The 27,991-nt window shown below is 62.5% G+C and overlaps 1 protein-coding gene across 2 annotated transcripts; it reads right to left on the bottom strand.

Moving 5' to 3' along the window:
- Positions 1–1,966: 1,966 nt before the first annotated feature.
- On the bottom strand, positions 1,967–27,838 carry FBXO31 (F-box protein 31). 2 transcript variants are annotated; one of them, XR_005884104.1, is made up of 10 exons: positions 27,538–27,838; positions 20,294–20,365; positions 11,686–11,762; positions 8,724–8,891; positions 8,066–8,140; positions 5,425–5,534; positions 4,551–4,704; positions 3,598–3,902; positions 2,816–3,156; positions 2,755–2,764 (listed from the first exon to the last, which is right to left on the bottom strand). XR_005884104.1 is itself a non-coding variant. In XM_040982263.1 (9 exons), the coding sequence occupies exons 1-9, from the start codon at positions 27,836–27,838 to the stop codon at positions 2,934–2,936; spliced, it is 1,485 nt and encodes a 494-aa protein (XP_040838197.1). In that variant the 3' UTR covers positions 1,967–2,933. The 2 variants fall into 2 exon arrangements, 1 of the variants encoding a protein (XP_040838197.1); XM_040982263.1 differs by having other exon boundaries at positions 1,967–3,156.
- Between the last annotated feature and the right edge of the window lie 153 nt (positions 27,839–27,991).

Below are 27,991 nucleotides of genomic sequence, written 5' to 3'. Positions count from 1 at the left end.
TCACGCAGGAACATGGCTGCCCACGCCACGCAGACACAGGCTGCCCACGTCACGCAGGAACATGGCTGCCCACGCCACGCAGGCACAGGCTGCCCACGTCACGCAGGAACATGGCTGCCCACGCCACGCAGGCACAGGCTGCCCACGTCACGCAGGAACATGGCTGCCCACGCCACGCAGGCACAGGCTGCCCACGTCACGCAGGAACATGGCTGCCCACGCCACGCAGGCACAGGCTGCCCACGCCACGCAGACACAGGCTGCCCACGTCACGCAGGAACATGGCTGCCCACGCCACGCAGACACAGGCTGCCCACGCCACGCAGACACAGACTGCCCATGCCATGCAGACACAGGCTGCCCACACCACACAGACACAGGATGCCCACGCCACGCAGACACAGGCTGCCCACGCCACGCAGACACAGGCTGCCCATGCCACGCAGGCACAGGCTGCCAGGGTCGCAGAGAGGCTCCAAGCAGACACACCCACACTCCCCTAGTGGGAACCTGGGTTTCGTGAGGCTGGGGTGTGGGTCAGCCCCAAGACCCACCCAGCCCCCTCAGGACCCACCCCCACAGCCCACGAGGGCTGAAGGGCAGACGGCACTGAAGGCGAATCCAGCAGGCACACCCAGGGGACCAGGCCAGGGACACAGCTGCCTCCAGCGGGGGCCTTGGCCCAATCCTGCTGGAGACCGAGGGGCCCTTCGATTCCCAGCCTGCCCTGGGCTTCTCTCCCCAGTCAGGGCCAGGGGCTCAACACCAAGTGGTGACAACTTTTGCTAAGTAGACTGATTTCAGACAACCAAAAGCACGCGTGGCTCTGCAAGAATACGGACCTGACCCATCCCCTCCTCTGGCTGGCCCCTGCGAGCACAGTCCACACCCAGGGGAACCCGCTCCCACCAGGAGCCTCCTGAAAACACACCACCAGTGGCAGGCCCACACTTAGACCCAAGTCCCCTACAGAAGCTGAAGACATGCAGGCGCCATCCATTACCTGCACCCAAACAGCGAGACGCACACCCGTGTGGCACAGGGTTGATGCCCTCAGGCCGGGGGCATCCCAGAGTGTGCTCACCCAAACACTACATTGAGAACAGAGGGGACAGGACAAAAATGGCCTGGAGGAGCCCGGCGGTCAATCCAGCGGCCTCATTTTCCACTGTGCCTGCCATTTTCCAGGAGCCACCGCGGCCAGCAGGGGCAGTGCCAGCTGGAGCTCTCTGAGTAACAAAGCCATGGGCAAGCATCGTCTCTCCATCACCAGCTGAGCACCCACAAGCTGTGCCAGCCTGAGGACTCAGGCTGCCCTGGCTGGCAGGAGGATCTCCTACAGCGGCCCTCAGTGGGGGTGGGGAGACCACGGAGCAGTCCCTTGGCCAGGCAGATGTGCCAGGGTGCACGTCTGGGGAAGCTGCGGAGCAGCCAGCAGGTCCGTAAGCTCCACAGTAGCCAGCAGCCACTGTAACAGGCCCCGGCACCCAGGAGGCTGGTGGCTGCAGGCAGAGCAGGGCTGAAACCCCCCTCCATGAGCTGGGCCAACCCCCAACAGGGAGCCAGCACGAGGGCAGCTGCTGGCGGCTTCTGGTCAATTCAGAACCCGTGACTGCCCGAGTGTCTCCTGCATTGTCACAGCCCAGGGCCCAGGCTGCCAGCCCACCTGGCCAACTACAGGCCCCCCACTCCCAGCCCCACCAGTTCCCCAGGCTCTGCAGCACCCCAGGATCCCAGCCCCACCAGTTCCCCCTGAGGCCCCAAGTTCTGTAGTATCCCCGGCTCCCAGCCCCCGATTTCCCGAGCTCCTCAGGCCCCAGGCTTTCAGCAGCCCCAGTTCCCGAGCTCCCCAGCTCCCTGGCTGACCACACTACCTCCCACAGCAACCACATCTGTTGGAGTTGCTGCTGATAAAGCTGTGTAGCCACCCAGACACCAGAAGCAGGCTCATGAGACTGGAGGAGTTTTAATCAGTACTTTCTTCAGTCACCGTGCTCTGTACAAGGCAAGGCGAGGCCTCCGTGGAGCTGGGGAGGGCCCTAAGAGTGAGCGAGCCTCTTGGTAAAACCTGCGCTTCCCGGCCGTGCCTGGGCAGCGGCCGCTCCCTGGGAGCCACACGCCACGCCGGCTCCCCGAGGCTCCGTGGCCAGTCACCACCGCCCAGGTCCAGCCGCATTTGGCACAAGGAAGTCACAACCACAGGGGCCGGGCAGGCGATGACAGTGCTTCTGCGCCAACCCGGGCCATGCTGGAAACCATGGCCCAAACTTCTGTGTCAGGACACGCTGCTAGAACCTGGGGGGGGGCGAGTCGGGGGCCGGGACAGCGGGGCGCAGTTGTGTCCCTGCTGCTGCCATGTGGGCCCCTCCTCCTGAGGGTCTGCACGGTCCACTCAGGGGTCCACTCTTGGAAGCCGGGGGAGAAGGTGCCAAGCAGACCAATCCTGGGCACAGAGCTCCTTTCACTTTCAAGACCAGCCAGGGAACGTTCGGGACGCCTCGCGGGGACCAGTGAGGAAGCTCCCCTACAGACAGGCACAGTGCCCCACCAGGGACAAGGACCAGGACAGCTGGCCTGGGACAGCCAGAGTGGGGACCGGGGGCTCGGACAGCCAGCCCATCTTATCCCACAGGAGAAAAAGGGCTGGCAGCGAAAGGAGAACTGTGCCCAGCCTCCGACTGCCCCCACACCGCTGCCCGGGAGCCCGTCCCTCCCCCCGACTGCCACAGCCACCTGCGCAGGCTGGCCACGGGGCGGCTCCCAGCTGGCCATGCCGCAGCCCCCGCCTCAGCTGTCCTCCACAACTCACAGACACACAGGACTATGTTACACACTGTACGAAGCGTCCTGGGGGGCTGGGCCCCCAAGCAGAAGGTGCGACTTGCAAAGTGCATGCTGCGACCCTTCTCAGGGCAGGTCCAGGCCAGCCGCGGTCAGGACGTGAGGGCTTGGATGTTCCTGAGCATGTCGTCGAAGGCCTGCGGGGACGGCGCGTCGGCGTTCCGGAAGGCGGCCTGCACCCGGCTGTACAGGCTGAAGGACTTGAGCTCCAGCCAGATGAACCCAAAGCGGTCCTCGTCGAACAGGATGAAGAGGCCGGGGGTGCGCTCGGGGCTGGTGAAGCCGTGCCCGGCGATGAGGCCTGTGCCATAGAAGCTGAACAGACGGGCGGCATGAGGGACGGAAGGGCACTGCCCGGCACATGCCAGTCTAGATATTCTAGAACACCCTCAAGCCACGCGGGGCCCTTCCACGTTTACCTGCCATCAGGTAGGCAGTGGCAGCAGTGACACCACAGAGGGTCTGGGCCCAGCTATGGGGGCGGGGGTGCCAGGTGGACCCTTCTGACCCAGGGAGGGGGAGTGCCGGGTGGACCCTCCTGACCCGGGGCGGGGGTGTGCCGGGTGGACCCTCCTGACCCGGGGCGGGGGTGTGCCGGGTGGACCCTCCTGACCCGGGGCAGGGGAGTGCCGGGTGGACCCTCCTGACCCGGGGGCATGAGTAAACTGCGAGATGGGCAGGAGCTTGCCCTAGAGAAGCCGCAAAGCTCTGGAGCCCGCCCAGCCCACCCTGCTCCGTGTGGCCAGCTGTCCTCACCACATCCTGCACGTGCGGGGGTAGTCCTCGCTCCTTGAGCTCACACCCACAGGCAGCACAAATGGCTGCCCCTGCCCCGACTGGGCGGGCTGCTGGGCTGCAGCCGCTTCCTGGGCGGGATGCGCGGCCGGCTCCTTGTCCTCGTGCTGGCCCTCCTGCTGCTCCAGCCGCACCTGCTCCCGCACCTCGAGCACGAGGCGGGACAGCTCGTTGAAGCTGCGCAGGTTCTCGACGTCCGGCAGCTGGATGCGATGCCTCAGGTCTATCTCCACCGTCTGCTGCCCCGCAGGGATATTGGGGTCACCCTGCAGAGTGGGTGGGCGGGGACGCACAGGCACATGCAGACCTGCCCCCATCTGCCCCCATCTCCCACTGACAGCCCTCAGCAGGCCGCCCAGGACAGGGTCTTGCGGCTTCACCCAGCAGTCCATCCAGACAAGGAAGGGTGAGCAGGTGTTCTGTCAACACACCACGCACTCCTGGGGCAGGGCTGGTGGCCTTGCCCGGGACAGGGGCCCGTCTGAGGAGCCCCAGGAAGATCCTCGTCCCCACAGTTCCCCAGGAAACGACAGCCAGCAGAAGCCACACGCAGCCTCTGCCTGGGCAGAGGGGCCCGACGGACAGAACCCAGCTGAGGCCTGCAGAGGCCAACAAGCCCACCGAGGGCCCCTAGCGTGGTCCTGGAGCTGGCAGTGAGCTGTTGGGCAGCCGGGTGAGGCTCACGGGCAGCTGCGAAGCCAGGCGGCTGCCGGGGCCACCTGTGCCACACGGGCATTGGACTGCCTGCAGTTCAGTCTCATCCAGACAGCTCGGGGAAGCCCAGTGAGACCTGGTCCTGCGGGGGTGACCAATGACAGCGCCCACTGGACCCACAGACCCGGGCGCAGCACTGCCAGGCTTCCTGGTGGCGGGGCCCAAGGTACTGCTGGGCCGGCCCGAGTGCGCCCACTCACTGTGATCTTGGTGCCCCTGGCCAGCCGGCCGTGGAAGCTGAGCATCACCACCTCCAGGCCGTGGCTGCCGTAGGTGCCCTTGAAGAGGCCGGGCTGGATGAGGTCGTCCGGGCGGCTGGGCGGGAGGTAGATGCGCCGATAGGTCAGGCAGTTGCTGTGGAAGAGGCAGAAGTCATAACCCAGGCTGGGCCACACGCACAGGGCAGGGGCGCAGCCTGGCGAGGGAGAAGCTGTCCTGGCCTGCGGGCAGTGGGGCATAGCATGGCACCACTAGTGCCCTTGTCCCCACCCCAGACTCACGTGGGGCTTTCAGGAGGGCAGGGGAAGGCCACTCCTGATCCACCAACCTGGAGAAAGGAGTTGGTCACCTGAGGCAACACCGCACAAGGGGGAGGCCAGGTTACACGGCACAGGCCACAGCCAGGGACAGGACAAGAACCCAGCCCCTGCAAGGGACACAACTTCGGCAGGACAGTCACAGGAGGAGCCACGTCAGACATGATGGTCCCCATGGGGGCAGGGGCCACACCCCTCAGAGGGCCACGGGGAGGGCCACACCCACTCACTCGTACTGGCCGGTGGACGGGGCTCCCGCCCTGAGCCCTGCACCCACTCACTCGTACTGGCCGGCGGACGGGGCTCCCGCCCTGGGCCCCCGCACCCACTCACTCGTACTGGCCGGCAGACGGGGCTCCCGCCCTGGCCCCCGCACCCACTCACTCGTACTGGCCGGCGGACGGGGCTCCCGCCCTGACCCCCGCACCCACTCACTCGTACTGGCCGGCGGACGGGGCTCCCGCCCTGACCCCCGCACCCACTCACTCGTACTGGCTGGTGGACCGGGCTCCTGCCCTGGGGCCCCGCACCCACTCACTCGTACTGGCTGGTGTAGATAAACTTCATCAGGATGAGCTCCTGCATGTGCTCGTGGAAGATGTCCTCCAGCGTGCGGCCCCACTCCTCCCGCAGCCACGTCCGGAACTCCTGCCGGAGAGCACGTGCCGTGGAGGTCGTCGGGACACACGGCAGGTGTTGGCCACGATGCTGACGGCAGTCCCTCCCACATGCGGACCATCCCAGTGGGGGGAAGAGGGGAGCTGCAGCGAGCCATGATCCCCAGTGCAAGGCACCGAGCTGCCCAGGGCCGGAGGCACTGCTGGGCTCACAGGCAGGGACCACAGGCAAGGACAAGCGCTCCGGGCCGGCCATCCACACAGGCCTGGAGCTGCAGTGCATGGCCTGGCCCTGCTCCCAGGGACAGTGAGCAGGTAGCTCCTGGGCCGGCGTGTCGGGGCTGCCCATGGGCACTGGATAGAAAGGCAGGCAGTCATCACCAGAGCCAGCACAACACCAAGGGTACTTGGTGCTCAGTACTTTGTCTCTATACTACAAACAGACCCGATTCAAACCGCTGCATCTCAACTCAACATGACAAGGCAGAACCGGCTCTGCTGAGGCAAAGCGATCGACCAAGAAGCCAGCACAATCTGGTAACTGCTTTAAAATCAGAGCTCTCAAAGGCCAGCAAGAAAACAGAAGTTACTACAAGGCCAGTACTTAAAAAAAATAATAAGATTTATTTTTATGCACTGGCACACAATATTAGCAAATAAAAACTTTCAAGGGCCTGGCAGCGTGACCTAGCGGCTAAAGTCCTCGCCTTGAACGTGCCGGGATCCCATATGGGCGCCGGTTCTAATCCTGGCTGCTCCAATTCGCATCCAGCTCCCTGCCTGTGGCCTGGGAAAGCAGTGGAGGACGGCCCAAAGCTTTGGGACCCTGCACCCGCGTGGGAGACCTGGAAGAAGTTCCTGGATCCTGGCTTTGGATCGGCATAGCATCGGCCGTTGTGCTCACCTGGGGAGTGAATCATCGGATGGAAGATCTTCCTCTCTGTCTCTCCTCCTCTCTGTATATCTGACTTTCCAAAAAACAAATAAATCTTTAAAAAAAAAAAAATGTTCAAAGTTCCACTTGCAACATCCTTTGGTCGCACAGGCCGACGCCTTTAAACCACACACTGCCAAGAGTACATGAGCGGCCTGACAGGCAGCCAGCCCGTCCACGTGCAGCCCGCAGGCTGGGCTCTGCCCCAGCTCCCTTCCACACGCATTTCCAGGCCCGCCGAGCTGGCCGAGCACACCCAGACACAGGGGATGCTGACAGGCTGACTCTGAAGTCCACACGCCAGCTCCACTAACCCCAACCTGCAGCCACTTGGGAGTAAATCAGTGGATGGAAGATAGCTCTCACTCTGCCTTTCAAATCATTCACCTTACAATTAGATTTCATTAGAATTAAAACCTTGGGCCTGGTGCAATAGGCAGTGGCCAAGTCCTCACCTTACATGTGCCAGGATCCCACATGGGCGCCGGTTCTAATCCCAGCTGCTCCACTTCCCATCCAGCTCCCTGCCTGTGACCTGGGAAAGCAGTCAAGGACGGCCCAAAGACTCAGGACCCTGCACCTGCATGGGAGACCTGGAAGAAGCTCCTGGCTCTTGGGGAGTGACTCAGCAGATGGAAGATCTTTCTCTGTCTCTCCTCTCTGTAGATTTAACTTTCAATAGAAATAAATATTTTTTAAAAAATAAATAAAAATCTTCTATTAAAGTGGCTGAATCTACAGAGAAGAGGCTCTTAGAAACATCCCTGGATCAGCATCATGGCGCAGGGGGCTAATCTTCCACCTGCTGTGCCAGCATCCCATGTGGACGCAGGTTCAAGTCTCAGGCTGCTGCCACACCTGTGAGGGCAGTGCGAGACAGCCACGGTGCTGTGGCTCTGCTCCCACAGGAGACAGTGAGACCAGACGCAGTGCTGGGCTCCTGCTTGAGGCCACTTTCAGAAAAGCACTTTGTAAATTCATAAACAACAGATACTAAGAGTGGACGAAGTAAGGAAGGACGGGACCTGAACTGAGCACGGCCGAGACGCCCCGTGTGCCGTAACCTCAGACTCCGCAGGACAAGGTGAATGCCAGCCCACCACTCACACAGAAACCTCACAAGTGCACTGACCAAAAACGACCCCTTGGAGCCTGGCCGGATGACGCGACTCTCCTGTCTAGCCAGAGGCCCAGGGGCCAGGCAGGCTTGGAGGCGCGCTGCAGCTGCTGCAGCCTACCGGGCAATGCCAGGGAGACGGGTGCTCGCTCAACAGACCGCCATGCTGCTGGTCACAGGCAGAGGCTTCCTTCTTTTTTTAAAAAAAAGATTTATTATTTTTTATTTATTGTAAAGTTAAATATACAGAGAGAAGTAAAGACAGAAAGGAAGAGCTTCCATCGGGTCTCCACACAGGTGCAGGGTCCCAAGGCTTCGGCCGTCCTCCTCTGCTTTCCCAGGCCACAAGCAGGAAGCTGGAGGGGAAGCAGGGCTGCCAGGATTAGAACCGGCGCCCATATGGGGTCTTGGCGTGTGCGAGGCGAGGACTTTAGCCACTTTGTGCAGAGGGCAGGTCAGGGCAGTGCCCCATGCGTGTCCCCACGTTCCCCTCCAGGAGCCCGGCGCTCACCTCCTGCCTGCCGCCAGACATCCGGTGGTGGTCCGTCTGGTTGCACTTGGTGGAGAACTCGTCCTTCTTCACAATCTTGAGGAAAGGGAGCAGCAGAGAGTCAGGCCAGGATCACCGTGCCTCCTGCTGTTTCCACCAAGCCCCCAGCACTCCCACCACGCTGTACTGCAGCCCGGGTGCTGCTGCAAACACAGCACCCCACGCACAGTCCAGTTGGAGTCCAGGACCCCGTCACACGTGTGGGAAGGCAGCAGAACACTGTGTGGGCCCCTGCCCCACGGAGAAGCGCATGCAGCGCCCGGCTCCTGGCTCCTGGCTCGGCCCGGCCACCACGGCCATCAGTGGAGTGAATCAGCACTGGAAGGTGTCCGTCACTCTCCCCAGCAGGACCTGGGGCAGGTGCCTGATGACACCCGGTGCTCCTGGGCCCTCGTCAGTCTGACAGCAAACAGCACAAGAATTCTACTCCAAGGAAAGGAGAAGGCCGGAGATGAAGTACCATTGCCAAGACCCAGGGCTCCAAGGGCACGCACCGGCAGGAGCCGAGACAGCACACAACTCCTGCTCCCTCTATCCACATGGCCCAGTGAGCGTGCTGACACCCCGCCCAGGAATGCCCCAGTTCTCATCACGCCCCTAAGGGACACCCAGCTCTCACCTGGATGTGGCCATTGTGGGGTCCTTTGTGGCCGTACATGCACTCCACGGTGGCAGACTTTCTCTCCATCAGGTGGATCCTAAACAAAGGCTTGAATCTCATGGGGTCATCAACGTGAGGGTCGTGGGGTGGCAGGTACATCCAGCCAATGATAAACAGGCCGTCCACCTGCACCAGAAAGAGCACTCAGGCCACGCCCACCACCTGCACTCAGGCCACGCCCACCACCTGCACTCCAGCCACGCCCACCACCTGCACTCCGGCCACGCCCACCACCTGCACTCAGGCCACGCCTACCACCTGCACTCAGGCCACGCCCACCACCTGCACTCCAGCCACGCCCACCCACCTGCACAGAGCCCACTCAGGCCACACCCACCCTGCACCACCAGCCAGAAGACAGGGAGGTACAGGACCCCACCCACAAAGCAGTTCCCTACTGAATCCAGGCTGAGTTGAGGAGGCCCCTCAGACTACCTGCCAGCTCCAAATGCAAAGGGGGGTGGTCAGGAACTGGCCAAGGGAAGAGCCCGGAATGTGAGCCCAGCAAGGCACGGACCCAGCATGGGTGGGCTGCAAGTGCATTCAACAAGCACGGTTAGCTGGAGGGACCTGCCGGGTACTGATGGGAACAAACCTCAGTCAAGGTCAATTTGGGTGGGAACACCTGCTGATTCTGCGGGGTCTGGCATGAGCACAGTGTACGGGCAAGAAGCACCCAGAACTCCGAGTGCCAGTGCCAAGTGGGGCAGGTGAAATGCCACAGGGCTGAATCTGCTCGAAACGGCTCCAGGCAGGAGGCAGCAGCTGCCTCTGGAAAGCTTTGGCAGGTGCCAACCCTCCCTCGTCTGTCCTGGGTATGGGTGGTGCACAGAAGGTGGAGGGCAGACAGCAGCAAGCCAGCCCAGCCCCCGGGGACCCCTTGGCCCACAGGGGGTCCCAGCACCACAGCTGCCAGGGCTGAGAGCAGGCGTGGTCAGCAAGGCCAGGGCTCCATCCCACTGTCCCCCGCGTTCAGAGGCTGTCCCACCGTTTTTTCCTTTGTCACTCTGATACTCACTGCTGGTAAGAAAAACAACCCCCTCTTCCCCGACCAAGAAAGGACAGTAATTGGCCCTGCCAGCGGCTGCTTGGCTCAGCTCGGGAGGGAATCCTGCAAGAGCCAGGCCGGGCCCGGGAACTCAGCCGACCAACCAAGGGCAAGCCCGTTTCTCAGCAGACCCAGCAGTCTTTGGTCCCCAGAACACCTCTTGCTGGGCAAAACACACAGTGACAGCAGGCCCTGCAGACCCACACGAAGACTGCCGAGCCAACTTGGGGACCTGTACAGCCGTCTGGAGACAAAGCAAGAGCAGCAAATCCAGTGACCAAGCCAGCCCTGGGCCACTCTATTCCCTGCACCCCAGAGGCAGACACCGGGAGGCCGAGGGCTCAGCCAGGCCGTACCTATGCTCCCCGGCCACGCAGAACACCCACACCATGGAGGAGCAGCGAGGCCCTCTGGAGCCAGGGCACAGCGCCTCACCCTGGAGAACCCTTGCAGAGCAGGGCCCACGGGAATCCAAGCTCCCACTCGGGCGGAGGTGGACAGGGAAACAAGCCCAAAGCTTTTCACATGCACAGCTGGCGGAGACGGGGAGACGGACGCAGACCAAACACATCTTATCTTTCCTTTCCAACACAAGCTAACTGCTGAGCGTCTAACTCAAAACCTAAGGCACCAGCTTTTCTGACTCAGCTCCCTGCTTTTGTGCCCACGAAAGCAGCAGACGATGGTCCAAGTCCTTGGGTCCCTGCACCCACGTGGGAGACCCAGAAGACGCTCCTGGCTCCTGCCTTTGGCCCGGCCCTGGCTTTGTAGCCGTGTGATCAGTGAGCCGTGCATGTCAGATCTCACTGTCTCTCCTCTCCAGGAATTCTTCAAATAAATGAAATAAACCTTAAAATAAACCCCAGCAGCTGACCTTGGAAAGTGAGGCCGGAGGACTGGGATGAGGACTGCAGGACACCCAACAGCCCTGTGGCCACAAGCAGTCCACACGTGGCCAGGCACAACCTTGCTCGCCCCCTGCTCGGGCGCCCCAGTCCACCTGGCCTGTTCTCGGCCTCCTTGCGCTCCCCAGGGGCCAGGCCGCCACCGCCTCTCCTCTCTGCAGCCTGCTGCTCAGCGACCAAGGCCCCAGAGGGCTATGCTGCCAGGGTCTGAGCTGAACGCCACGGGGACACGCCAGGGGGAACATGGGCACCACCAGCCTGCCTGGGAGAGCGTGCCCGCAGCAGACAGTGCCGGTGGGGTGGGAAGCACAGAGGCAGCTCTGTGCAGGAAGCGACAGCCCTGTGTCCAGGCTGCAGGAGGACAAGCTCGTGCTGCGACAGCTGCACGCAGGCCCGTGTGAGGGCAGCAGCAGGAAGCTGACCTGTGGCAAGAAGCGGAGCTCATGGAAGTCTCCAGAACTCTGGCCTCCCTAGGAGAAACTCTGATAGTGCACCAGGCCCATACCGAAGGGCTGCTTCCTGAATTTGCTCTGAGGTCGTCTGCCATAGGCAGCAGCACAGGGCGCACGGGGCACACGCCTGCTCCCAGCCTCACCCCGGCAGCAGGCGCCCCAGGTGGGCTGCAGCAAGGCAGCACCACGTTCAGAGGCTGCACATGCCACAGGTGTGGAGAGCAGAGCCAGAGCCCCACAGGAGCCTGTGCCCACAGCCCTCTTGGCAGGCACTGAGGCCCTGGCACCATCCTTCACTTCCGGGCGGTCAACCAGTACCTGCTTTGTACCACCCTAGAGCTAGCAAGTCCCGTGTCCAGGAGGCTGGAGCGCCTCAGTCCAGGACACCAGGTCTTCCTGATGACAGCTCATGTCCCAGGGCAGGGCTGGCACCCCCGAGGGGCAGAGGCCTAAAGGCCCCAGGCTCACACCACACCTACCCACACGCACATGCCCGCGGCCAGGCTCACACTTACCACCACATTCAGCAGCCCTCCGTACGGCCCGATATCCGGCTGCCACAGTCCCAAAATGTGTCTGTATCGGTGAAGCACTGCGGGAAGAGAGCGAGCAAGGCTGCCTTTAGACCCGCTGCCGAGCAGATGGAGTGGCAAGGCCAAGCCCAGGACACAGCCACACGCCTGCGCAGGGCCCCCGGCCGAGGCGTCCAGGACACAGCCGCACGCCCGCGTGGGTCCCTGGCCGAGGCGCCCAGGACACAGTCACGCCTGCGCAGGGCCCCCGGCCGAGGTGCCCAGCACACAGCCACACGCCTACAAGGTGGCCTGGCCGAGGCCACGTATCTACTCCCTCTGCATGTGTCACCTGCTGGGGGGCAGTGCCGGAGCCTGGACCACACTGGCACTGGGGCAGGGAGCACCATGAGGGGCCAAGAGGCTTGGGCAGCAGGCAGCATCCCAGACCCCTCGGAGCCTGCAGGAGGCTGGAAGAGGCCGAGCTGGGGCCAGTCCTGTGAGAGCCAGCCGGCGCCCACCCGCCCGGCCCGCACTGGGTACTCCCTTCACAGACGGGCTGGGTGAAAAGCCATGGGCAGGACTGGAGCCAGGGTGATGGAGGGGCGTGCGCAGCAGAGCTCAAGGCTGGCCCCGAGGCTGGCAGCTAACCTCCTAATGCATAACATCAAGTTGCTGCGGACCAGCAGAGCTGACAGAAGCGGGAGGGTCACTGCACGAGGGGAAGTCAGAGGGCAGGCTGGGAGCAAGACATTGCCGCGTCTTCACGCCTCAGGCGCCCGCGTGAGGCAGCGAGTCACGCCAGTGCGCCCCAGACCACGGGAACCGCCCAGCACCGCGCATCACACATCCAGCCCTCACCAGGCACCACAGGAGCCATCAGATCCACGACACCACCCCAAAGAGGGCCGGGAGAGGCCGCAGGAGTCCAAGTCCCGGAAGCCCTCCCCTCGGCGACGTCCCAGCGGGGAGAGCAGGGCGCCATCGGCGCTGTCAGCGGCGTTCTCTCCCAGCTGCCCCGGGCCTCCGGGGAGTTCCTCCTTGTGGGGCAGGGAGGGGTGGAGCCAGCAGGAGCGGGGGGGGGGGGGGCTCCAGCGGGGTCTGCCCACAGGGTGCAGTGCTACCAGAGGCAGCTGCTCGGAGGGCCCAGTCTCAAGTGAGGAAGAACTCTGAGATGGAGAGAGGGCGGTGGCAGCAAACGGGGACAGCCCCGGCAGGCTGGGCGAGTGTCCGGAGGGGAGCGGGAGCCGCGCCTGCATTCAGAGCACAGTGCCCCGGGCAGTTCTCCCACCTGTCTCTGCCCTGGGAGACACTGAGTGGAGGGCTTCTGGAGGCGCGGAGCCCCCAAACTCGGCAGGGCCTCATCGGTACACTGCTGTGGAGAGGAGACGTCCCCTTCGCTCCTCCCGTGAGGGGCTAGCAGCTCCCAACAGGGCTCCACACACGAGCAGCTGCCCGGGAAGGTAGGCGCCGGCCTGGCCTCTACACCCGTCCTCCAGCACAGAGCAGTTCCCGTGCTCCTAACCCGACACGAAGCTGCTCCAGCAGCAGGGCCCTAGCACCGGGGCCAACCTCCACGGCTTTCCCAGGCACTCTAGTGGGGAGCAGCTGGATACGAACTGGCACTGCTGAGGGGTACCGGTGTCACAGGAACAACTTAAGCCTGCTGTGCCACAGCACCAGCCTACACTGCAATTCTTCCATCTTCCATATTTCCACACTTTCATAATATTTAAAAAAAAAAAGGAAGTAAGCAGCACTGTTGTTCTGTAGGACAGTGTAGGAGGGCACAGGCCCTCTCCACCGACCTACACTCCTGGCTTCATGCAAGCGACTCCAAGGCCTTCGAGGCCACGGAAGCCTGCAGCACACCCCGGCCACTCCCACGGGGCCTCGCCTCCCGGAGCCTCGGCTTTGCTGGGAAGCAGCATCTCGAGGCTCCAGAGTTGGCTGCCAGCCCCCGGGCTACAAGCTCATCATGCCCGCTGTGGAAGTCGGGGTCCCAGGGGACAGGGGTGTGCCGAGCCACCCTGAGACAAGGGGGTCAGTCACGCACACGCTGACCCCAGAGCAGGCCCAACCTCATTGCGCAAAAACCAGAGTCTTACAACATGGGATTTAAGCCACATCCAAGCAGTTTAAAAAGTAAACACCTCTGCTCTTCCAACTGGGATTAACCGGCCAATCAGACAGGTAGGACAGAGTTCAGACACGGGACGTGACCACGACCTCCACTTCATGCGACAGGCTTGAAGGATACAGGAGTAGCAGCCAGTGTGTGGCAAGGTTCCGCCACAAGGCTCCCCTGGGGCCAGTCCTGACGGCTGCCCAGCCTCTCCCAGGAGCAGCCAGCTCACCATTCAGCCCCTCTCGAGAGCACACCTCGGTCCAGAGCTCAGAGTCCCAGCACGGCGTTGTGCCTTACGGCTGCAGATGGCAAGGCTCCAGAACCCCCCTCAGCATCCTTCAGCAGCACTGAGGGCGGGCCGTGCGGGAGTCGGCTGGAGCCGGCAGCTTGCTAAGCCAGGGGTGACGCACGCAGAAAACCTGCTTCCTCCATCCTTGCCCAGCATAAAATGCAAATGCACCCCGGAGTGAGTGCAGGGCTCTGAGAAGACACCCGGGAACCCTGGAGTGAGTGCAGGGCTCTGAGAACACGCCCCGAAACCCGGAGTGAGTGCAGGGCTCTGAGAAGACACCCCGGAACCCCGGAGTGAGTGCAGGGCTCTGAGAAGACACCCCGGAACCCCGGAGTGAGTGCAGGGCTCTGAGAAGACACCCCGGAACCCCGGAGTGAGTGCAGGGCTCTGAGAAGACGCCCCGAAACCCCGGAGTGAGTGCAGGGCTCTGAGAAGACACCCGGGAACCCGCCTAACACGGAAGCCCACGGCGGATGTCCACAAGGGCTTTCCTACACAAGCTGGTAGTCACACGGACGCACACTGTATGCCGTGAGGATGTGGACACACGTGGGCGCCGTGGTCACGCTGGGCACACCCTGCACGGTGGTCAGGTGAACACACACATTGTGCGACAGCCACCCAGCAGCACAGCGTTCAGCAGAGAAGCACGGAAGCCAAGCCGGCAGCCATGCAGAGAGAGGGAAGCCAGCCTGAAGGACCGCCCACGGCACGTCCGCCTCCACACACACTTCCGAGCTGAGTCAGGAGGAGCGGGTGAGCGGGCCAAGCCAGGGGAGCTTCAGGGCAGAGCAGCCACTTCACGTGATACTAGAAGGATCCGTGTCATCACACCGTGTCGTTGCACACGTGTCATCACACCGTGTCATCACACATGTCATCACACCGTGTCATCACAGTGTGTCATCACACATGTCATCACACTGTGTCATCACACCGTGTCATCACACATGTCATCACACTGTGTCATCACACCCGTGTCATCACACCGTGTCATCACACATGTCATCACACCGTGTCATCACACCTGTGTCATCACACCGTGTCATCACACATGTCATCACACTGTGTCATCACACCGTGTCATCACACTGCCATCACCCGTGTCATCACACCGTGTCGTTGCACACGTGTCATCACACATGTGTCATTGCACACATGTCATCACACTGTGTCATCACACCGTCATCACACCCGTGTCATCACACCTTCATCACACCCGTGTCATCACACCGTGTTGTTGCACACGTGTCATCACACACGTGTCATCGCACCCGTGTCATCACACCGTGTCATTGCACACGTGTCATCACACATGTGTCATTGCACACGTCATCACACCCGTGTCATCGCACCGTCATCACACCCGTGTCATCGCATCGTGTCGTTGCACACGTGTCATCACACATGTGTCATCACACCGTGTCATCACACACGGGTCATCACACACGGGTCACCACACACACGTGTCCAGACCCACTCACAGCCCCTCGCAGGGAATGAACCCCGACCTGAGCCACTCACCGCTCGTGAGGAGGCCCTGTCGGCGCAGGTGCATGTCCCCAAGCAAGGGTACCCTCTACCACAGCACCGACGGGGAAGATGTCCCAGGACAGCAAGGCCTCTCTGAGATCCTACCTGACTGAATCTGAAACTGCCCTTTAAGCGCTCTGGGAGCTGGGGCCGGCTCCAGGCGGCCAGGGGGCCCGAGCAGCAGACCGGGCCAGTACTGTGGGGCATCCAGCATGCAGACCAGGCTCTCTGGACAAGCAGATGGGCAGGGCCATCAGGACAAGGCCTGGGTGCTGGCTGCAACACCCTCTGTCCTGGACCCCGTGGGCAGGTGGACGGACTGGGTCCACATGCCGGGGCTTACTCCCATACTGCTCGCTGTAAAATGACCCCCACTCAGGGAGCGTCCCCACCCTACCAGGCTTGCAGGGGTCCCTGAGCCACAGGGAGAGTTAAACGGGTGTCCCAGGCCACTGAGCAGTTCATCCTGGGCTAAGGGGTATTGTGCTGTTCCCCACGCAGGAACGTGACAAACAGTTCAAAACATTAAGCCCAGCACACCCTTCCCAAGCAGAGAAAAACACTGCAGAACAATGCACCTGGGTTTGGAGGTGATCATTGACTATTTATTTAGACAGAGAGCGAGAGACAAAGAGAGAGAGAGATCTGAAGTGAAAAACAGGACCCGGCATAATAGCCTAGCAGCTAAACTCGCCTCGCACACGCTGGGAACCAGTTCTAATCCCAGCGGCCCCACTTCCCATCCAGCTCCCTGCCTGTGGCCTAGGAAAGCAGTCGAGGACGGCCCAAAGCCTTGGGACGCTGCACCCGTGTGGGAGACCCAGAAGAGGCTCCTGGTACCTGGCTTTGGATTGGCGCAGCTCTAGCTGTTGAGGCTACTTGGGGAGTGAATCGGCGATAAAAGATCTTCCTCTCTGTCTCTCTTCCTCTTTGTATATCTGACTGTCCTATAAAAATAAATCTTAAAACAAACAAACCAGAAAAACAAAACAGGAAAACTGCTCAGAGCAACCTAGAGCTCGGCAGGCTCTCCCCGGCGCCCAGGGCACTGTGGCCCTGCCGTGGGAAGCCATGCTGGCCTGCAGGACACTGCTCCACCAGCCCAGGTGCCCAGAGGCGCTCACAGCACAGCACTGAGCAGCCACATACAGGCAAGACAGAGGTAAGCCGAGGTGAGGTCGGAGAACGGCTGCCCAGAGCCAGCCCCCGGCCAACAGGGCTCCCCCCACGCACTGTCCCCGGCCAGGACAGGGCTCCCCCCACGCTGCCCCCGGCCAGGACAGGGCTCCCCCCACGCACTGTCCCCGGCCAGGACAGGGCTCCCCCCACGCTGCCCCCGGCCAGGACAGGGCTCCCCCCACGCACTGTCCCCGGCCAGGACAGGGCTCCCCCCACGCTGCCCCCGGCCAGGACAGGGCTCTCCCCACGCTGCCCCCGGCCAGGACAGGGCTCTCCCCCACGCTGCCCCCGGCCAACAGGGCTCCCCCCACACACTGTCTCCGGCCAGGACAGGGCTCCCCCCCCACGCTGCCCCCGGCCCAGCACACGGTCCGGGGACTTCCAGGCACCTGGCCTCAGCCTGACCCAGCCTGGCCACTCGGGGAGTGAACCCGCAGATGGGAGATCCTCGTCTCTCCTACTCTCCATAAATTTGCCTTTTCAATAAAAATAAATAGTAAATCTACATGTATATAAAAAAACACAGCTTCACGTTTTTCAAAAGGCCCAAGACAAGACTGAGGCACGGCCAGATGACCGCACACGGCTCTTCCCCACCACCTGTCTCGGGCACAAGGAGAACCTTCCCTACCAGCGGCTGCCCTCAGCTGCCAGGACCCGCCCAGCCCAGCCAGCCCAGCCCAGCCCAGCAGCTGGCGGCAGTCCACTCCAGTCCACAGTGTGGGCGCCACGTGGACAGCTGTTCCGGAAAAATCCCATTGGGTGAGGGAGGGGAGCTCTAAGTGCTGGCCCGCCAGATGGGTTTCCGTCAGCCATGCCCACAGGCGAGGCGCAGGGACAAGTGGCCAAGCCAGCTGCCACAGACTGCCAGGAAGCTGGCAGAGGCCTTCCTGCCTGTGGGCGTCACCAGCCCCTCCTCACACAGGCCCCTGCCACCAGGCTGCACTCCAACACAGTGCCGCCCAAAGCATCCACAAAAAGCCAGACCTCCGATCCTCGTGGGGCTGTCAGCAGGGGCGACCTGCACAGACCACAGAACACTACAGCACCCCAGGGCTGCCCGCTCAGCAGGGCTGAGCAGACCCTGGGCAGACGGGGGCAGCGCTAAGGCTGCAGCAACAGGCACGCATTGCAAACCAACACTACAGCTCCCTGAGGGGCCGCGTCACCTGTCCCCTCAGCTCCGGCCTGCCTAGGCTTCCAGACAGGGCTCGTCCGCTGTGACCACGGGACCTGTGACTGCAGAGGGTGACGCAGCTGGCAGTGGGGGCCACGGCATGTCAGCGGGAGACTGCCCTCAGCTGCTTCCTCCACGGGCACGACCCTCAGACAGGCACACACAGAGGCCAGCCCGCTCAGGCGTAAGCAGCAGGGCGAAGGGACCCCTTCCCACGCGGCGGCCGGCTTGGCTCCCAGGGCGCAGGCGCAAGCCGGGGGCATACGTACGGCAGGTGTACACATCTCTGTACTCCATGTGCTCGTAATCGGGAAGGAGTTTCATAAAACGTCCCGACTTCACACGCGGGTTTATACCTGAACAGACACAGCAGGGAGAGGACAGGATGGCTCCACGTTTCATGACCCAGCACCCTCTGCCTCACCAACACGACACACTCCCCGGGCACTCGCGCCACCCAGCACCCAGGGAGCACAGCTCTGGCCCAGGCTGGCAAACTGAGCCACTAAGGACATCCTACGGCACCTTTCCCGCTCAGCGACGGCTGCCACATATACACGATGGCCCAGGCTGGGGGACCCCTGCCTTGCTCACCCTCCCCTCAGGCTGCAACCCCCCCACAGGGGTCATGTGCCGACAGGGTCCCAGCAAAACCTCGCCCAGCCAAGCCGGCCACTGCCCTTGTCTGTGAGCTGTGGGGTTGCTTCTTCATGTCCTAGGCTCCTGAGTCCCACGTGGTCACTGCTGAGTCAGTGGACAGCTAAGCCCCCTCCTCCAGCGACAGGCAGCTGTTCTCCGACCCACCTGTCCCCAACTTTAGTGGTCTTCTCCCCATTGAGGCTTTCAGGGCAAATTGACAAAGACATGCACCATGAAAATGCAAACCAGCGCTGGCACTGGGCGAAGCGGGGAGGCCGCCCCGGCAGCGCCGGCACCCCTCCATCGGCTCAAGTCCTGGCTGCAGCACTCTGCTAACGCACCCAGGGCAGCAACCGAAAGTGGCCGACTGGGCCGTGCCACGCCCGCGGGAGGCCAGATGGAGCTCCTGGCAACATCTGGCCCAGGCCTGGCCACTGCAGCCATTGGGAGAATGAACCCGCGAATACAAATCTCTCTCTCTCTTCCTTCCTAACTCTGCCTTTGAAATAAATAAATACATCCCCTAAAACAAAGGAAAATAGGGCCCAACATGGGAGCCTAGTGGCTAAAGTCCTTGCCTTGCACGTGCCAGGATCCCATGTGGGCTCCGGTTCTAATCCCAGTGGCCCCATTTCCCATCCAGCTCCCTGCTTGTGGCCTGAGAAAGCAGCGGAGGACGACCCAAAGCCTTGGGACCTGATCTGCGTTGGAGACCAGAAAGAAATTCCTGGCTCCTGGCTTCAGATCAGCTCAGCTCCAGCCGCTGTGGCCACTTGGGGAGTGAACCAGCAGGTGGAATATCTTCCTCTCTGTCTCTCCTCTTCTCTGTATATCTGACTTCCCAATAAAAATAAATAAGTCTTAAAAAAGAAAGAAAGGAAGGAAATTTAAAAAGAAAACCTGAGGGAGGTGTGCTGGCCCAGCCAGTTGAGCACCCTGGGGTGCTGTCCCCCTGGTCTCACTTCCAGCTGACGCAGGGGAGGTCCAGAGCTGGCTGCCTGGGTTTGCCCTGCCAGCCCCGGGGGAGGGCATTCTGCCTGGCTTTGGCGTGGGCCATTTGGGGAGCAGACCCCCACCTCTCAGGTACACATCTTACTAACATTAAAGTTACCAGCACTGCGTCATAGCACTGCGTGATCTGCAGACGGCCGCCAGCCCTCTCCGCCACGCCGCCCTCTCCGCCACGCCTCCCCGCAGCCGGCTGCCCAAGCGTACCCAGAGTGCCCCACACCCACAGACGAGGGTGGCCCTGTCTGCCAGACATGACTGCTGGGCTCTCAGCATGGCTCTGGGGCGACGTGGGCCAGACAGCCCCTTGAGTACCCTGGCGGCCAGCGTGGACACCCACGGTCATCACAGCCGCAGAAACCTGGGGGCCACCGCCTCAGCAGCCGCAGTCTCACGGGCGGGGGGTGGGGCCTGCTCCTGGACTGAGGAGTGACCCCCCCCAGAAACCAAGCAAATGCCAGGGCTGTGGGACCCCGTCAGAGCCCACGGCTTCGCGCCCCCAGGCCCTGCCCCTGGCCACCGCAGCAGGGTGCCTGCCGGACTAGCATCAGTGCTCCTCCCGCCAGCTCCTCCAAGCACTGCAGGACGGCCCGCCGCTCCCACCCTCCCAGCTGCCCCTCCCGGCAGAACCACGGACAGAAACAGGCCAACTCACGCTTTGCGTAGACATCCCGACAAGACACGCCCGTGATCTCCAGCTTCCTCAAGTTCTCACAGACGCCGTACTCTGCAACGAGAAACAGCCGCCCACATGTCAGAGGGAGAGCAGCAGGCAGCGACGGAGACACGCTGTGAAGGGCGGCAGAGCCTCCCGCTGCATGGAGACGGGCAGGTGCACAGCCCGGCCCTGGGTAGCAACAAAGCCACCATCCACTGGCTCAGCGGCATCTTGGGGGACATATCAGCCACTTGTCAGCCAGCCCCAGCCCTAGAACGAGGTGCTGCCCAAACTCCCTTCCCTGCGGAAAGATCTCCTCACCCCCGAGGCCACGGAGGGCTAGTCCAACTCCAGAGCCGCTGGTTACCTGCTCTGTTCAACCCGGCCGCCGACCACCGGCCGCAGCCTGCAGCCGCTGAGGGCAGAAGGCTCACGAATGCGAGGGAGCCCCACGGCTGTGAGGGGGACCCCATGCACCATCCTGCCATCCCTTCCTCACAGCCCCACCAGCTTACTCCTCCCTGGCCCCTCTCCCACCGACCACCAGCCCACATACCCCACACACCCGTGTCCTCGGGGTCGGTCAGTTGCAGATGGAACCAGCCCCATCACTGCTGGTACCAACCAGGCCCCTCACTGGGCGCCAACCGCTCACAGCACTGCCCGGCCTGCAGGCTGAACGCAAGGCCCCGGAGAGCCTGGGACCATGTGGGCAGCCGAGCACAACCCCAAGCTGCTGTCAACGTGGCCTGCAGTCCCCTGGTATGAATGCCCTCAGCTCAGCAAGCTCCGGGAGGGCTCCCCACTGAGCAGTGCCAGCAGGGAACCACAGCTGCACCGTTACCCAAGCCTTCCCACACAGACCAGCCCCAGTGGATCCTGCCGTGTGCTCGGGCCTGGAGCTGCCCAACAGAATCCAGTGAGTGCCCAAGTGCCCATTTACAGACAACATTCAATCCCCACTTGGCCGGGGCTGCTGCTATGGATGGCACACACCCCACAAACCCTGACAAGACCCCACAGAACTTGCAGACCCCATAAACCCTGTAGACCCCACAGACCCTGTAGACCCTGCAGACCCTGACAAGACAGTGCATCCCTTTGCGCTTCACTGCTCATGGCTCATTCCAGACGCAATTCTCTTAACCACCAAGTTACATATAAATCTTCTAAAATCACACACTCCTAAGAGAATCCGGAGGAAACCCCAGTTCTGGGTGTGCTCGCCCACACCGCCCCACCAGGTGGCCCAGAACCAGGTGCTCTTCCAGGTCTCCCACACGGGTGCAGGGTCCCAAGGCTTTGGGCCGTCCGCCACTGCTTTCCCAGGCCACAAGCAGGGAGCTGGATGGGAAGTGGAGCTGCCGGGATTAGAACCGGCGCCCATGCTCCATGGTGTCTGCAATGCCTTAACTGCAACACAGGAATGACCACAACGCACATCGACAGGGGAACGCCGAGCCTGCCACCCGAGGCCCCTGCTACCTACATGATGGCCAAAGGTACCCAAGAGCCTGTCAGGGGTGCAGGGTCCAGGACCACCCTCCCATTAGAACCTGCCATGTTACTAGGCCAGCAGGCACCTCCAACAGGCCACGCCCACCCATCTACGCCCACGCTGCCCACACCGCGGCCATGGGAGTATCCCAGCAAGCACAAGTTCCTCCCAGCTGACACTCGGTAAAGCTGTACAAAGACGCTGGTGTAAGTGCTGGCAGCTCCGGGTGGACACAGCCACCGAGCGCCGAGTAGCAGGACCAGCACATGACTGGCACGCCACCCCGGCCACTGTGTCCCAGCTGAGCAGAGCTGGGCTGCACGAGGACACAGCCCTCCCTGCTTTGTCCACTCTCTGTCCTCCCTCGCACCAATGATGGCAGTGTTCCTGCAGGGGAGCCGGGGCCTCAGCAGGCAACATGGCGGGGCTCCCGCAGCCGACCAGTGCGGGCCTCAACGCCCGCACAGCCCTGATCCTGCATGCTCCCGTGGCTCTCAGAACACATGTGAATGCTGCCTGCGACGGGGCAGGGAGGAGGGCATGGGCCCCACAGCATACCCATGTCTGCCTCGGGGCCAGCCCGGTGCCAGGCACCATGTCGCGGGTGGGCGATGACTGGTCTCGGAGTGCTAACGTCCTTCGTTCAGCACGGAGGCAGCCTCTCTTAACTGCTTGGGATTCCGAGCGATGCCCAAGTTTGAGCAAGGCTGACCATGCAGTGTCCACCGGTGGCCTTGTCATGTGTGCTGCTGGTGACACACCAGTCTAGGCTGGAGAGGGCACCGTGGGCCAGTGTAAGCTGCCACTTGGGGTACCCGGTTCCAGTGCTGAGGATTCTGCTAGCTGCCTGCTAACACACCCACACACAGACGATGGCCCCAACAACCAGGTTCCTACAACCCCACAGGAGCCGCGGGGACAGCCCAGGCTGCCGGCCCCTCCCAGCCTTGGCCACAGGCGCGTGGGGAGCAGCCACCGCAGACAATGTACCCTCGCTCTCTGCCTTTCACGAAGATGAAAGCGATATTTTCTTCTTAAAAATCAGAAGAAAAGAAAAATCATCATGTAGTGTTAATGCAGAAATCCTTGGTGAGTTTTTCCTAGTGTTCCTAAAAGAGTATTACCAACCCTGCTCCTATTCAAAGAATCACCTCCCCACGGTGGGAGCATCTTTGTTCCGACAGTGGCTAAGGCCTTTTCCAGCTGCTTCTGTGTGTGAGCCCTGCCTCAAGTCCTCCAGGGAGGCTGCCCGTACAGCTCCCAGGCCAGCAGACCGGCAACCCTCCCCGCTGCTTCCATGCCATCTCAGCCCAAGCTCTGCTCTCTGGCTTTCAAGCTTACCAGCCCTGCTGCCTTCCCAGGCACGCAGACAGGCTGCTGGGCGGGGGCAGCGTGGCGGCTGACTCCTACCAGCACTGCCACAACGGATGCCGAAGCCAGGGAGGCACACTGGCTCCCCTGCTTCTGAAGTGACGCGTAATGCTACAAGCTGTTAGTTCAAACACACTTCCTTGGCAATTTCGCCTTAACTCTCTTTGTATCTGAAAGGCAGAGAGAGCCCTGGATTCACAGTACACTCCCCAGTGACCCCAACAGCTGGATCCAGGAACCCGGGCCTCCAGCTGGGTGTTCCGTGCGTGTGTTAGGGACCCAGGCACTTGCCTCTCACCTGTGCAACAGCAGTGGCAGGTCAGGTGTGGCTGCCCTAAGCTGCCCCTGGGCACACTCCCACGACCAGCTGGTGCGGGGTCACCCGGCCCCTGGGCGCACTCCCATGACCAGCTGGTGCAGGGTCACCGGGCCCCTGGGCGCACTCCCACGACCAGCTGGTATGGGGTCACCGGGCCCCTGGGCACACTCCCACGACCAGCTGGTGCGGGGTCACCGGGCCCCTGGGCGCACTCCCCAGCTCACACATTCTCCCCTCTTGTCCTCACCTTGCCCTCCAGCAGGACGCACCCTCTGGTCCTGAGCCCAGGACACCCTTCCTGCCTGCATTGCGTAATCGCTGCACAAACCCTGGCAGCAGCACCGGCCAAGACGTCCCTGGCCAGCCACCAGCAGGCCAGCTGGTCACGGCAGAGAAGCCCACCACTTTCGGCGCCCACAGGGCAGACATGCTCCCAGCTGGGTTTCTTCAAGTCGGCTGGATCTCAGCCCACGCTCCTGAGGCCGTGCCCGAGACCCACCTGCACCACAGCCACCCCCGGGCACCAGCAGGGACTCCAGGGAGTCACAGAAGTCCCCCAAAGTCACTTGAAAATCCACACCCTGCCAGCCTCCCTCCTCCCCTTGCCCATGTCAGCCATGGTCTCCTGTGGCCCCCAGCACACCGGCAAGAACCGAAACAACACGTCTTACACACAGAAAAACAAAACTAAACACTGGTCTCCAATTTGCCATTTTCGTCACAAGAACCGGTGTCACAGGAGAGGCACACCTCACTCTGAAGGAGCACCTTTGCACCTGCAACTGAGAGTATGCAAATGTCAGTGGGGTCCCGGGCGGCGGGGTCCGGGCGGTGGAGGTCCCGGGCGATGGGGGTCCCGGGCAGAGGGGGTCCCGGGCGGAAGAGGTCCCGGGCGGCGGGGTCCGGGCGGCGGGGGTCCCGGGCGGAGGAGGTCCCGGGCGGCGGGGTCCGGGCGACGAGGGTCTCGGGCAGAGGGGTCCCGGGCGGCGGGGGTCCCGGACGACGGGGGTCCCGGACGACGGGGGTCCCGGGCGGCGGGGGTCCCGGGCAGAGGGGGTCCCGCGCAGAGGGGTCCCGGGCGGCGGGGTCCGGGCGACGGGGGTCCCAGGCGGCAGGGGTCCCGGGCGGTGGGGACCCGGGCTGCGGGGTCACGGGCAGGGAAATGCTGACTCATGCTCGGCAGGGTGGTGCCAGGGGAGGCAACCCAAGGACACACAGCTGGCTGAAGTCCACCTGCTCCCTGTCCATGAATTCAAACATCCCGCAGGACCAGCACGGACTCTGACACTCGGAGCACAACAGGGAGGCGCTGAGGCAGAAGCCGTGAGGGCAGAGACACCCCCTCACGCAGGAACTGACTTATTTATAACCTCACGCAAACAAGCAATGGCAGAGGCCTGCGGCCAAGGCAGCAACGCAGGACAGCACTGGCGCCCTCCGCGTCCCGTGACACAGACCACGCCACCTCCTCGTAGCAGCAGCACTGGGCCGCTGGGGGCTGGTAGGGCCAGGTACAGGTGGGCCACCGGAAGTTCTGAGCTCCTCACCAGCCGTCACAAAGCTGACCCTGAGTCCCCAGTGTACGTGGCCCAGCAGCCTGTCATCGGAGAGAACTCTCCGGTTGGGCCCTGTCACTGTGTCCTGTCTGCCCCAGGCCGTCAGGACCCGAATGCTCAGCAGCATTCCCACTCCTGTTTTAAAAGGGGCCCAACGCGACAGCTTCGTGGCTCAAGCCCTCCCCTTGCATGCACCAGGATCCCATACGGGCTCTGGTTTGCATCCCAGCTGCTCCACGTCCCATCCAGCCCCCTGCCTGTGGCCTGGGAAAGCAGTCGAAGACGGCCTAGAGCCTTGGGACCCTGCACCCGTGTGGGAGACCTGGAGGAAGCTGGCTTTGGATCAGCTGAGCTCCAGCTGTTGCAGCCACCTGGGGAGTGAAGCAGTGGATGGAAGATCTTTCTGTCCCTTCTCTATAAATCTGACTTTCAGTAAAAATAAATAAATCTTTTTTAATTTTTATTTTAAATTTTGAGTTAATGGTACAATTCTGCATGGTCTGGGATTCCCTCCCCCAATTCCCACCGCCGACTGACTGCCCATACCGTCCCAGCAGCACACGCCTCACGAGGAGTTACAACGCCGTCAGCGTGCTGTTGAAGTGGGCCGGGCAGTGTGGGACAGTCCCGCAGCCCACTGCCAGACACGCCAGCACTTTCCCGTCTTTTGTCTGGAAGCAGGGCTGCATGTTGCATTGTGTCCTCACATCTGGATATGGCAGTCTCCAACAAATATGAATAAATCTTAGAACAGAACAGAACCACAGATGTACCTGACAGAGCAAGAACAGCTGGCCACCCACTGGTCCACCCCAACACGCTGCAGCAGCCAGGGCGGGGCCCGCAGCCCCCCGCCAGCAGGGGCCCAAGGCCTTGACCCACGCCCAGCCGCCTCCCAGACACGCTAGTGGGGGCTGGGTCAGAAGCAAAAAGACCGGGACCGGAGCCAGTGCTCCCCATGGGACGTTGGCAACCCAAACCGAGGCTTAACCCGCTGTGCTGCAGCGCCATCCACCCCCCCACCCACCTCCCATTTCCATGGTCCATTTTTTGTTCTGGAAAGTGCAAAGATTAAGTAGACAGAAAACACATAAACACGAGGTGCAAAACACACAAGTTCTGCTTCCCTGTTCCTGCGGGCCGAGGCTGCTCCCAGAGTCTACACACCAGGACCCGCCTCGCTTCGGACCCGCTGTGTCCCCATGAACACCAGAAGCGGTGCGGGCTCGGGGCTGGCGACCAGCCCGGGAAGCAGCATGGCCCTGCGTGAGCGCCACGCAGCCGGGCAGCACACCAGGGCCCGCCTTCCTCCGGACCCCGGCCGCGAGCCCGCTCACACCCTGGGCACAAAGCTGTAACCCACGACAAATGAAGTTCAAAAGGCTTCACAGCACGGTAAAAGCAACGCAGCCAGACTGTTAAAAACACACAGACACGGAAAGCGAGAGGCACAAGGTTAACGATAAGGCAATAAAGGAAACCAGAAGCCCAGTAACCTCAATCTTAGCCGCACTTCCTCACCCACGACACCCAAAGGCCCTCCACCCACGCTGGCCGGCCACTGCCCACGGGGAAGGCCGCCGGCCAAGGGGCGGCATGCTGCAGAACGGCAGGCGGCGTCCAGCGCACCCACAGCTCACGGCTGCTGCCCGACAACACCACTGCTGCACACAGTGGAATTTTCTTCCATCATAATTATTTATTTGTGGGGCCGGTGCCCTGGCATAGCACACTGGGCCTCAGTCCCACAGGGGCACCAGTTGGAACCCGGCTGCTCTACTTCCCTGCAGCCCCTACCTGTGGCCTGGGAAAGCAGTGGAGGACGGCCCAAAGCCTTGGGACCCTGCACCCGTGTGGGAGACCTGGAAGAGGCTCCTGGCTCCTGGCTCCGGATCGGCTCAGCTCCAGCAGCTGTTTCGGCCATTTCGGGAGTCAATTAGTGTCACCCTGTGTCACCTTCTCTCTGAAAATCTGCCTTTCCAATGAAAATGAGTGAATCTAGTTTTAGAATCTGAGCTTGCACTGAGTGGCAGGTGCCCGCACCTGGGCCAGGAAGTGGGATGCCAGCACCACAGCAGCAGCTTAACCCACTGTGCCACAATGCTGGCGCCACAGCGGAATTTTCAAATATGCACCAGGAGACCATGAAGCTGTGTATGAACCACCACGACAATTCAAAGGCCAAACTAGATGTGCTAACGTGCATGACTCCCAGACACACACAGAGGGAGGCCTACCCTGAGAGCCACCAGGTCAGCGCTGCTTCTGGAGGGCAGGGACGGGCCGGGGAGGGCCTCAGGACACAGGACACACCTGCTGACGGGCCAAGGGGCTTGTGGGGGGCACGGCGGACAGCACGCAGGACACAGGTCCGTCCCCCGGCCCGGCGGCCCGGCGCATGGATCTCAGGCGTCACAGCGCTCTGCCCAGCGCTGCCCTCGGCCCGCACACCCGGCCTGCCCGACCTCGCCCGCGCTGCGCGGCCCCGCTGGCTCACCCTCGCGGCAGCGCCGTCTCCAGATGGTGTCGGTGTGCAGGATGCGGCGGAACTTGGTGCAGACCTGGGCCAGGCTGGGCAGGTCGGTGCCGGGCAGCGAGGCGAAGATCTCCACCAGCAGCTCGGGCGGCAGCTCCAGCAGCGAGCAGCGCGGCGCCGGCGGGGCCTCGATGCGCTCCTCCTCGGGGTCCGTGTCCGGCTCGCTGTCGGCCGCCGCCGTCTCGGCCGGGCCTCGGCGCTGCTGACGCCGCCGGCACCCGCGCGACGGGCCCACGCCGCACAGCCGAGCGCACACCGCCATGCCGCCACCACGGCCCGGCGCGCCTGTGCGCACGCGCGGCACGCTCCGCCCAGGCAGGAAGGGCTCCGCCCACGAGGGGAGGGGCAGCCGGGGCCACGCCCACAGGGGAGGGACTGGCCACCAGGGGAAGAGCGCGCGCCGCACACGCACGAG

This window comes from Ochotona curzoniae, unplaced genomic scaffold, assembly GCF_017591425.1.
Source record: "Ochotona curzoniae isolate NIBS_2020 unplaced genomic scaffold, NIBS_Ocur_1.0 contig_3622, whole genome shotgun sequence".
Taxonomy (NCBI): Eukaryota; Metazoa; Chordata; class Mammalia; order Lagomorpha; family Ochotonidae; genus Ochotona; species Ochotona curzoniae.
Note: the sequence above shows the minus strand (reverse complement) of the source record. Positions and strands in the feature narration are given on the sequence as shown.

Bases quoted from the DNA above. Each gene is read 5' to 3' on its own strand.
- FBXO31 (XM_040982263.1), bottom strand. From the start codon at position 27,838: ATGGCGGTGTGCGCTCGGCTGTGCGGCGTGGGCCCGTCGCGCGGGTGC. The intron at 5,535-8,065 runs GTGAGCGCCGGG...GCTCTCCGGCAG, and splicing joins TGTCTGGCGGCAGGCAGGAG to GAGTTCCGGACGTGGCTGCG. The intron at 3,157-3,597 runs GTGAGGACAGCT...CCGTCTGTTCAG, and splicing joins CCCCGCACGTGCAGGATGTG to CTTCTATGGCACAGGCCTCA.